This window comes from Pavona decussata, unplaced genomic scaffold, assembly GCF_977016875.1.
Source record: "Pavona decussata unplaced genomic scaffold, jaPavDecu1.1 SCAFFOLD_156, whole genome shotgun sequence".
Lineage (NCBI taxonomy): Eukaryota > Metazoa > Cnidaria > Anthozoa > Scleractinia > Agariciidae > Pavona > Pavona decussata.
The window spans coordinates 5,567,501-5,580,059 of NW_028145568.1; the positions used below are offsets into that span (position 1 = coordinate 5,567,501).

Below are 12,559 nucleotides of genomic sequence, written 5' to 3' on the forward strand. Positions count from 1 at the left end.
GCATGCGCAGTTTTGAAACTAAGGGGTTTTTCCTGCTGACGGCGCGAAACAAAGGCAGTAGAAGGCTGACAAGTATTGCTGTTCTGAAGAGTTTCTCAAGGTGAATTTTTCTGAAAATTGGCTTAATGTTAAGATTAAGCAGGTGTTTGTACCGAGAAAAAACAGCGTGAATTATACATACACTTAAACACTTTATTAACAATTGTCATTTACATAAGGTCCATTTCCGCCCGCAATTGGCAGGTGCTAGTCCAGACGGGCGGAGATAGGAGATACATGCACAACTGTAATGAATGGTAAAAACTTAATTTGCAGAAATGGGCCTAAAATTATTAACAGAATTGGTTCTGACTTTACGAGAAGACACTTGTGAGTTTCTATCTTCGTTACACTAAAAATAGGCGACATTTTACTGCGGGAAATCCCAACAAACCGGTTTTGAAACTTATTGAGCGTTTAATAAGAAATCAACAAGTGTCTCATCCGCTTGTTGAAATGCTTCAGACCATGAGCTACAGTTAAAAATAGATAGATCCCCTACGTGAAACAACCAAAAGTTTGTCGTCAGGTCAAAGGCTTTTCCTTACGTGCGTCTTAGGTTTTAGACAAAAAAAAAAACATTGATCATGGGCAATGAGAGAAACACTAAGCACCGCGCTTCTTCTGAACATTTATACTCAGTTTGAACTATACTCACCCCCGGCCGTTTACAAATCTAACGTAAGATGCTTCATCTGTTCTTTCTTTAAAGCGGATGCACGTTTTTGTGATCCAATCATTCATTCCTGCTCTTATGGCGTTTACGGCAAGGGCACTTCTAGCTGAAACACAAGTTGTCCCAAAATCCTGAATTGTTTTCAAAACCTTATAACAGTCTAGTACGTCCTATAGTCGAGTACTGCTCTCCAGTTTGGTGTCCGCATCTTTAAAAAAAATTTGTGTACTTGGAACTATAGGGCGAGAAATGTCCAATGAAGACCAACCAAAGTTCCTCAGATGACCAATGCCACAACATAGCGGGAGATCATTTTCTTCGCTTACCGAATACAGCTATTTCAATTAACGTTGTCGGATTAAAATCAAGCTAAAAGACAAGACCGCAATGTTTCGTGGGATTATTTTTTATGAATAATTTCATCAAAATCATCCTTGCACGTGCAGGTCATTGTACTGCTCATTACAACCTATTGTTTTCTCCAGGCATGACTGATTTTGATGAATTTATTCATAAAAATCCCACGTAAACTTTCGGTCTTGTCTTTTAGCTTTTTGCTTTGAACCGACAACGTTAATTGAAATAGCTGTATCATAAGACAATAAACAGACTTGGTGGACAAGACTCCTCAACATTTTTGACGTCTGTGCATACCGTAAACTCGGAGGCTTAGGAGCTAACCACCACTTTCGAACTTTGAATTCGCAACTTTGAATAGTATTTTAAACTATTTCTTTCTTGTACGCACAATTTATGTATGGATAATGCACCAAAAGAAATCACTGAGGGGGAAAAATTGAACATTTTTTTTGTAGGAAGGGAACTTTGAAAATAATACGCGAGTATTCTTTTTATTATTCGATAACTTACATAGAGATGAATCGATTTCATAGACTAATATTCCTTTTTCCCACTTCCTGAATCTGCTTGCACCTCTTTTCCTATCACTGTCGACATCTAATCCATGCTCAGCCCTCCAACGCTCCGTTGGTGTAAGAATCATATCTCCTTCAAACAGATCAGTGTTGTTGCTACCTCGATTCTCTGAAAAATAATTACGAGTGATGGTCTCTTACGCACAATACAGTGCAACTTAGCTTACATACATTAAAGGACCCTAGTCAGCCTCCGCCATTTTCGATGCCATCGAAATTATTGATATTGCATGGTGAAGCAAAATTTTATTGCTTTACTGTAAGTTGAGTTCCTGAAAGTATGTTTCATTATCTTCAGTAGTTTCACAGTGATTTCGTTCATTTCGACATGCTCTGAGTAAAATATAATAGCCAAACTCTCGCATATAAACAAAAACAAAGGTGTGGCTGACTAGGGCCCTTTAAGTGTTACAAGATTAAATTTGACTTTTGGATCATAGCAAGAGAGGATGCTCTCTTGAACCTGAATATCTACAATTCAGCCAGAAGTGTTTTACACCGGAGATGAACGAGAAATTGTCCAATGGGTCAAAGTGACCTAAGTTAAACCTAAACTCGGTATTATTACATCGCATCAGCAGGGCATATAATAATATACAGAAAAGAAATTGAACGAAATTTATCAATATATAGGTAAAGCCACCTTCGTTAACAAAAATACCCAGGTTTATTTAAGGAAGCATCTTTGTAACAATTATTTTGGAGTAGTTGGCTAAAACACAATGACGAGTTGAATTCGTACCACAAGAAATGGATCTCAGGTGTTTTGTTAATTAAGCATTGATTGAACGGCATACGCGAAATTCATCAGTATCAGTAACTTGTTTATTTCTGAGTTGAAGGAAAGTTGGACTGGTTTCCCACTTTTCGCATATTTTGGGAGAAACTTGTCAACCAACGCTTCACCGACCGTCAAGCGACATGTGTCTGCTCGAGAGAGCCTATTGTAAACATGATCCGATGTATCCACTTATGCAAAATTGCCAGAAGCAAGGATTGAAAATTATGAAAAACCATGCATTGCCGTTTGAATATACTAATATATTCCACATGCACTGCGACACCGTTTAAATTGAGAGGCTAAGGCTAGTTTTTTTACTGATAGTTTTCACCGTGCTCCATTTTTCTCGGTTCTAGATTTTAAGCGATGCCTCAAAACGATGGTTACGTCATGCCACGCCATATTAGTTAAAGTTTAAAGGGAGGGGTTCACGGTTCTGCGCATGTCCATGAATCAAAATACTTTTTCGCCTTTGATCGCTATGACCTAAGCCTGTTTAATTTAATTCGTTGTTTATGAACCATTCGGAAGGGAATAGGTAACTCGGGTGGTAATTTTTTCATATGATTGCGTTGTTTCGCATGCAAATAACTGTAAACACATCAACCGTGGAATAAATCCTACGGGTCAACGCTAAATTCAATATCGACAATATAAGTACAATCCACTAGCATTTTCTGTGAATTTTGGTCATCAGTCATTTTGCTTGGACTAATTATAGAAAGTGATTACTGAAGTACATGTGAGTGGGATTTTAAAGACCATTTAGTTGATAAGAAAGAGAAAAAAGCATTTAGATTTATGCACATGCGCTGAAATGTGAACCGTCTCCCTTTAATTACAGTTTTGAGCATTAACGAAAAAATGGACCCCAACTAACCCTGTTATCAAACTGGATGCCCCCTCAGCTCCATAACGTTAATGTATAGTAAGGACCTCCACAGATGAGGCAAACTGTTATCGATACATTTTTGGTTCTTGATAACAAAAAGTTATCAATGACAACACATCTCGTGTGTGAATCAAGTTATCGACTACAAATGATGGAAAATAAAGTAGTCGACAACAAAGTAATCTTCCTTTTAAAATGGAAAACTAAAGTCTATTTAGCTATTATCTACACGATCTTCACATGCTCATTACAAGTAATTTTCTAGGTTCCTCAAACCATACAGCTTATCGACAACAAAACTTTTCGTGTCAAAACACTAATAGTTGTCAATTAGAAATAGTCGTTGATAACAATTTGTCTCGTCTGCGGACGCCGGCTAGTTATTTATGAGGACGGAGAACTGAGATTTCGTGGCTCTTATGATTAATATCACGTGATTAATATGCACTCGTTCACCGCGTGCGTGTTCCGAACAGGAGATAAAACGTAACGGCTTTTCTTTGGATGTAAGTTGCGGTTTCAATATGACTGCAACCATTCGCCGCATTTACTCCATTTCTGTTAACAGAAACTTTCAATATCGCGGTGTGCTAACCTTCTCCTCCAGCCGAGTGTTTCTTAGAACTCCTGAATATAATTCGGGTCGAAAATCAATTTTACGTGAAAATTATTCATCACGAGAAATTCGATGTTTAAAAACTTTGGAAGCCAAAGCGGTAAAAACGTTACAAGATTGGGCTAGTTTGTATGACAATCTACCAATATTCAATGGAAAGAGGGTTTGAAAAATACTAAGGCCAGAAAACCCTTTAAGATTATTTGTAAAACGGTGTCCTGGTTTCGATTGAGTTGCTCCCCAAACCATATTGGAAATTTGAGCATTCTTGGCATTTGGCACTTATGTTGGAATATCTCAACTATCATCAACGTTTACACAAATCTACCGGTAGTGCAATACCGCAAACGCATTCAGTTCAGCATGTTTGTGGCATTAGGATAATGAATTTTCGTGTATGTCCTTTACTGATATAAACCATAAACAATTCTTGAAAAATGGAGAAACATAAACACTATAACAACTTCACGGATTTCTTGTGCGAAAGACCAACACACCTTCATCAAACTGACTTAGTTGTATCCGTACTCATTTAGTTGGGCGCCGTAGCTTGCTGAAGTTCCACAATTTCATATTTGCCATTTTAGTTTTGAAATCTTTATTTATCTCGGATTACCTACCCAAATGATATCTAAGTTTAAATAAACGATGGAAATCAAATTATGACAGTCCAGATAACCTCCCAAGGCAAGCAGCTGAGTAACACCCTTATTGGTCCTTTTACCTGTAGCGCTACTACATTTCAATATCTTAATTTTATTTCTTATAATAACGCCTTTACAAGGTAATTTTCCTATTTTCCAGTACTTTGTGTCGTTATACAGTCTTCACAAGAACTGAAACGTGTTAGCTTTTGGGTGAAACAACAGCTATCACTAGCACTAGATCACTAGCTATCACTGACATTTTATAAGACGGTTGCATTCTTTAAAGGCGGATGAAAAATATGTAGGCATAGCGTTTTGAAAAATGCAGTGGGAAATATACTGTATTGAAGCTCACAAAAGCGGTATGGGTGCGAGTTCCAAATACTATTCAATATCTGTACCGACCAAATGATGAGTCATTCATAGGCAATTTTGTTATTGTGAGCTAGGACTAAACGCAAATGTTATCTCCAATGTAACGTCTGAAGACACCGACTATTTAGTGCTTTTTTTTTAAACATCTTATAAACGTCTTCTAACATAATTTTTTCATGCTCAATATACAAGCACTTCAGGCTACTCTTTATTGCAAGTGCGATGATATAATCAATAGCTATAGTGGAGTGTTATTTTACTTACTCTTTTACAGATTGCACCATGTCACACCTCATTCGATGTTTTGAAACGGATTTATTTTCCTCTTGGTTATGTACAAAGACGGTTTTCTTTCTTTCCTTTTATTTCTAACTGGTCATGTCGTTGAAACGAACACCACCAACAACAAACAAACAATATTTATTCACATTTACATGTTTATTCATAAGGTAACGACTTGATATAGGTGCAATCACTACAATCTACATAATCTACTATTAAAAAACGACTTGGCTTTGTAATTGAGTAGATAATATTATTTTGTAAAGGAAAAGTTTTGTTTTCTTGTTGTTCAATCATTTCATTCCAAGACTCCCTTTACTCGTTATGCCGGTTTAACGAGGCTTGACGTTCTAATATTCTTCTCTTGAAATCGATTGATCTGATTCAATTAGTGCTAGTTTTTCCTGTGAATTTGGTTGACTTAGACTATGTTATCGATTTGCAATGCTTTGAAATTACAAGTTAAACATGCTTTCCATTTTTAGCATCAATTGTTATTACATGTATTAAAGAGGGTAGTTTGGGAAAGACAAACTATTGTTTTTCACTAAAATATATAGCTTTAACTCTTCAGCTTCAAAGAAAATAAACAAAACAAAACAGGAACTCTTACTGCAAGGAAGTATGTCTCCAAAAAAACAATAGTCCAGGTTCTTTGAATGTCTTGGCTTTAACTCGCGACTTCTTTCAATACCTATCATGACACTCTCTTGCAGTGCACTGCAACTCTGTAGCGCCTTGATTTTACAGAATAAATTCTCTGATCCATCAAGCAAACATCGTCACTATAAAACCGTCAGAGCGTATATTTTCACAGGAATTTTTTCTTTGATTTGTGACATTTGCATTTAGGGAGAATATAATTAGCTATCTTACTCGTAACGTGAACACAGGTAAGGCTTAAAGCAAGTTCATATGTTCTACATGGTCATCGTTTTAAAGTAGGGAAAACCAAGTCTTACCTTCAGGACTAACGTCTAAGCTGGACACTGTACCAACCAAGAAAACAATCACAAACCACTTCATGCTGACTGCTTCCTCCTTACAGTGCAAGCAACAGTTAGGTTTGTGACTCCACTGTGTATAGTTGCTGTCTGTTTTATACGTGAGTGCATACAACATATATAAATCAGCTAGTGCCAATCTCATTTCCTTCTGCATCGGATACCTGTTTTGGGCGTGCGTTGGCGGTATCCAATCAGCGATTAATACTAACATGAATCAACACGTCCACCGTACGAAAACAAAAGGGAAAATAAATAACTATAATTTATTTGCTGTAAGATTTTAACGGTTAGTAGGTATGCAACGTAACGTGTAAATGGAAATCCTTAAGACAATGGAAATCGATCAAAAGAAATCAATTAGCTCTCACAAACTATAATCAAAACTTTGCAAGGTGGAAAGGAAGAAATTCATTAGTCAATAATTACCGACTCAGGATTGTTGTGGTTTTTATGGCTGTTCGTAACTTTGGCAATTGTCGGCCATCGCCAACTTGCATTTCCGCAGTGCTTTTGAGTCCAAAATAGTATTAACCACGATATAGACCAGGACAATCCAAAACAAAAAGTAATAATAATAATAATAATAATAATAATAATAATAATAATAATAATAATAATAATAATAATAATAATAATAATATACTGTAATCAGCAAATGATATTTGCCCTTTTATGTGTTGTTTTGTTTGTTTGTTTGTTTGTTTATTTGTTTTACACCAAAGGAACACAATCCATAGCGGTCACTGATCTTCTATCATCAGCGCCAACAAGTCACACATTACCTCTACAAAGGAGTTCCTTTTTCTTCCCCCCATCCCATCACACAGTAGTCATTTGGAAATAAGAAGACCTCATTTAGAGGTTATTTTAACTTCCGTGTTTAACTCCAAATTGGTGTTATTAAAACGTGTATAGGGTGACTACCGTTTTTAAAAACATTTGAGCAAAATTGATCGATTATATTTAACATACCAGGAATGCCTGGATCGATTTCCATCTGAGTCGCGACTAACGGACAGAAATGTTGATCCAGAACACAAAATTGGAATATTGAATGTCGTTGCCGAAAACAAAATAAATTTCCTACCAAAAACGAGCAGGAAAAAAAAAACAATATTGCTCCGTTGATATTAAGTGCCAAAATAGGAGAGATGGTATGTACGTCAACTGCGGCACGTTGGTTCCGATATTTCGTGAATTTTCTTAACTTCCTCTGTGCCTGTTTGAATGTGGTCAGCTTGCGTCACTGTCTTCTGGAAGCATGGTGGGATGTATTTTTCTCAAGTCATTCCGTGGGAAAGGAATTCTTGATTGGCTGACCTCTTAGTGTCATCAGCTGAAAAAAGCGCCATCATCCGCAACTAAAAAAGTCGCCGATCCGAAATTTGTTTTCGATCATTTTGCCAGAAACACTAAAACAACTTCCATGTTATGGTGAGTGACGTCAATACAGGCGACTGTCTTCAATCTTTTACAACTTGGATTTCAAGCATCTTACAAAACGATTAACGTAGTAAAAGCAAAATATTGTTTTCCGTGTCATGGTTGCTTCAAGTACCAAATATCCTCGCTCTTGTTCGTCAATTGTGTTCCCATGGCAATGAGTTCGACACCTCAGAGAGCAAACTAGGAAAAGTGTGTTTCCTACCGAACACTGAATTAAATTATCATTTCAAGGTCCTTACTGAGGTGATGCACAACGGCAAGCAGCACAGAAAGTCGTAGACATATATTATAAGGACGTGGCATGAAGTACAGTAATAGCCCGCTTATAAGAACCTGGGTTTTAAGAACCTGTTAGGCTAAAATTTTCATTTCAAGCCCGCTCCGCATAAGAACCTATTTAGGCTAAAAGTTTAAGTTAGGTTCTTATCAGTGGGGTTGCTGTAAAAGTGTATAGGTAGAAATTGCTGAATTAAGATCATCGTCTATTTAAAAGTAACTTGACATATTTCTTTGTTATGTTTTGCTCAGGACATATGCTGTACCTGCACTGAACTGCCTATAGGCACTGCTCTATGGTACAAATAAATGATTTATACCGTATTATGAGATGATATTTATAATATATATAGTAAATTCAGATGAAATTCATATGAAAATATAAGAACCTATTTTAAGAACCTTGGTAGCCTAAATTTGCTTTAAGTACCGTTTATAAAAAACCTATTTAGGCTAAATTGAAAAATTCAGGTTCTTATATATAAGTGGGCTATTACTGTATAAGGTTTGTATGATGATTATTATACGTCAGGGTATACCAAGAAAACATATGGATCTTATGCACTTGTGCGAGGACTTCATAGACACAAGTTTAATAAATCAAACGGATACAGGTCATTACACAGTCCCTATATGCCAGATCCTTATACGTCAAGCTGTATACGCGTACTCATTATACCAGCTTTTGATTGTTATTTCTCTAAATGGTAAAGAAACAAAATCCCGCTTCTTGATGATCCTTGCACAAGTGTTTGTCGCTACTATTGATCGTTGGCGAGGGGATTTTATTTTAAGAGCCGTGGCGCTCATCAAAACGACTTGTTTTTCCCGTTTCTTTTCTTTTTTTTTTTCTCGTTTTTTAACATATTTTTTTTTTATGCCAAATCTAACTATTGCGTAAAATTAAGATGGTAACTAACTCTTCGATTTCCCTCCTTTATCTTTGTCTGATGTGGTACTCCCATCCCTTTCTCGGGGTTTATTAATTAATGTTCAATTTCCAATCATTTCTGCACTTTTGTTCGCCAGAATAATCGACGCGACCTCTGAAGAACTACAGCGTACAAACAATCGTGTAGCACACGATTTTATGACGCACGTTGACCGAAACCGATGGTGTTAAACTGTCAGCATCAAACGATATTTACCCTTTTATGTGTTATTTTTTTTGTTTGTTTTTTTACACCAAAGGAACACAATCCATAGCGGTCACTGATTTTCTATCATCAGTACCAATAAATAACACATTACCTCTACAAAGGAGTTCCTTCTTTCTGCCCCCCTTTTCCATCACTATTAATTACACAGTAATTACCCCCTTCCCATCACACAGTAGTCATTTGGATACAAGAAGACGTCATTTAGAGGTTATTTTAACTTCCGTGTTTAACTACAAATTGGTGTTTATTAAAACGTTTATAGGGTGGCTACCGTTAACAAAAACACTTGAGCAAAATTGATTGATTATATTAAACGTACGAGGAATGCCTGGATCGATTTCCATCTGAGTGGCGTCTAGCGGACAGAAATATTGATCCCGAAAACAAAATTGGAACGTTGAATGTCGTTGTCGAAAGCAAAATTTCCTACCAAAAAGGAACAGGGAAAAAAGTCGATATTTTGCCGTTGAAAATTAAGTGCCAAGTAGGAGAGATGGTATGTACTTCAACTGCAGCACGTTGGTTTCGATATTTCGTGAATTTTCTTAACTTCCTCTACGCCTGCTTGAATGTGGTCAGCTTGCGTCACTGTCTTCTGGAAGCATGGTGGAATGTATTTTTCTCGAGTCATTCCGTGGGAAAGGAATTCTTGATTGGCTGACCTCTTAGTGTCATCAGCTGAAAAAGCGCTCTCCTTCGCAAATAAAAAAGTCGCCTATCCGAAATTAGTTTTCGATCATTTTGCCATTAACACTAAAACAACTTCCTTGTTATGAAGAGTGACGTCAATACAGCCGGCTATCTTCAATCTTATAATAATAATAATAATCTTTTATAATAATAATCTTTATTTGTGCTTTTTTTCAATGTACATAGTTGATTCTTACAATCTTGTAGTGGTAATACATAGAATTAAATTAATTATTAGTTAAAATGAATGTGCAAGCAAGGAAACTAAATGAACCATTTGGTTATCTTGTTAGCTCCCTGGCTAATTTAGGTTCTAGATAGCAGGCAAAAAAGGCAAAAAAGAAAAAAAAATGAAAAAGCAAAAGGAAGGAAGAACTTATTAATTGTAAAATGTTAATTTATGTTACGAGGTCAGCATAAAAGAAAATTAGTTCATTTGTTAATCTGACAGTAAACAACGTATAATTTGTTTCGGAAAAGCAGACACACTTTGTATGAGTTTTTTTAAAGGAGTTGGAAGGTCTTTCCAAATGTCGGTTGCCATGAAGGAGATTAATTGTTTACCTACATTAGTTCGCACGTTCGGCTTACAAAGATTATGCTTAGCTGCATATCTTTTGCAGCTAATGGATTTCAAGCATCTTGCGAATGAATTTAAGGATAGCGGATTTGAAACGAAAGCCTCGACGTTTTGTTTCCATAACCCCAGAAACTATAAAAGGAACATGGCCCCTTTGCAAAGCACCAGCAGAGATGCGCTCCTGATATGAGAGAATTCGAAAGAAGTAGTAATACAAAACGTTTGACGTAGTAGAAGCAAAATATTGTTTTTCGTGTCATGGTTGACTCAAGTACCAAATATACTGGCTTTTAAGTGACGCGGTGCCCATCAGAACGACTTGTTTTCTCTCTTCTTTCCTTTATTTCTCCTCGTTTTTAACTTATTTTTTTATGCCAAATCTAAATATTGCGTAAAATTAAAATGGTAACTAACTCTTCGATTTCCCTCCTTTATTTTTGTCTGCTGCGGTACTCCCCTCCCTGTCTGGTCCATGCGGCTTCTCCGTTAGAATTCATTGTCCACATATCATGCAACTAGATTCGTCAATTTTGGTCTAGTGATCTCTAATAGCAGTCGCACTGTAAAATTAAGCGACGAAAATTCATTTAACTCAGTGACAAAAAAGATCACATAAATTCTTTTTAGAGTAAAACTCGTTAATGACCAAATAATATTAATACAACCCCATAGGTAGTAATTAACTCTATTTCAGAATTTACAGGATTTTAACACCTCTTAAAGTACTGTAATGGGTGAAAGTAACGGGCTCGATATGGAAACCATAATAGGCCTTATCAAGGTTTTCTATGCCATTTTGACGAGTAGGCAAACAGGCTTGAAATAACAGTGTTTGTATGAAAATCCGATGTCAATTAATTTTCATAAAACTTCACTTCTGAAAAATTCATGAATTGGAAACTTTTGGCACTAGGAAAAGAATTTTAAGAAAAAAATTGGAGGGATGTAGCTGTGCCAGAAAGCGTCCAGTCGTGTTTTGAACTTTTGACATCGGATTTCCATACAAACACTGTTATTTCAAGCCTGTTTGCCTACTCGTCAAAATAAAGTCGAAAACCGTGATAAGGCCTATTATAAAGGTGTTAAGGGCGGGGGTTGCAATTTTTCCTGCGTAGCAGTCTTTTCATTTTCGAGGGCGCGGGAGGCTCACGAAGACTTGGAATCGAAGCTTTTTTGTCGCTTCTAGTGCTGAATTAGAGAGGAGGTGACTGTTACTGGGGGTAATTGCAGTCGAGCTTTTGACGCACTGCCAAAAGGCATTTGCTATAGTTTAGATCATTTGCAACAATTATCGGAAGTCGTTACAACGCTCCTCCCCTTTCCCCTGGTTCAACGTTGGTTGAGGAAATTGTTAGGTGCGTCGTCACTGCTTATTTTTACATCATTGTTTGTGTGGGAGAGGGAGGGATACACCTTCAACAGTCACTGTTCCACAATTTTTAGAATCATCATCCGCTCAAAAAACTGCGGATCATTGCGGCTATCAGTACAACAAGACGAAAATGGCACGCCAAGATCACAAATTAAAGGAAATGTTGTCCGACACTCTGAGTTCACTGGAATCTAGCAGAAAATTTGTCAAGAAAGCCACTAGTTTTAGATGAAAGAACTATCCTGCCTTTACATTATTTAAGTAGAACTGGATTGTTTTAATTAATAACCTTTATATGAATTAATAGCCCAATATTGAACGAAACTCACCCCCTAATGATCTTCACCTCGGTTATTGCACGTCTCAAGGTTTTTGTCACACGAGAGAAGTATAAAAGTAGTAGAGAATATGGCATTTATGTAGACACTTTTTTATTAAGTAATCAATTAAGGACGGTGCCTACTATTGTTACTGCGCATACGTTCTGCGCATCTCGAGATACTCGGGTTTCCTATGGGTGGTGCCTACTAATACAGGGATAATTTTGCGCGGTTTAAAACTATACTGAGAAAGCAGAACTTAGCAAGTGCTTTTGGTATCTCAAAAGAAAATTGGGGGTAGCCATGCATTTTTCAGAGATAATTAAGCTTCAATTTAGGGAAAAAATCCCATACATTCCTTTGTATTTTGGCGCTTTTTAGAGATATTATTGCTTAATTATCTCTGAAAAATGCGTGGTTACCCCCAATTTTCTTTTCTAATTCCAAGAGGCCTTGCTAAAATCT

General features: G+C 36.7%; 1 protein-coding gene across 5 annotated transcripts in view; it reads right to left on the reverse strand.

Annotated features, from left to right (window-relative positions):
* LOC146465509 (astacin-like) overlaps positions 1 to 6,373 on the reverse strand; it is a 19,607-nt gene extending 13,234 nt beyond the window's left edge. For 3 of the 5 annotated variants that reach the window (XM_085128407.1, XM_085128405.1, XM_085128404.1), the window contains exons 1-3: positions 6,206 to 6,373; positions 1,586 to 1,759; positions 698 to 821 (exon numbers count right to left, since the gene is read on the reverse strand). In XM_085128407.1, the coding sequence (XP_084984533.1) occupies positions 698 to 821; positions 1,586 to 1,759; positions 6,206 to 6,365 (458 nt within the window). In that variant the 5' untranslated portion in view covers positions 6,366 to 6,373. The remainder of the gene's footprint in view (positions 1 to 697; positions 822 to 1,585; positions 1,760 to 6,205) is intronic. The other 2 variants (XM_085128408.1, XM_085128406.1) reach the window with 2 other exon arrangements.
* Between the last annotated feature and the right edge of the window lie 6,186 nt (positions 6,374 to 12,559).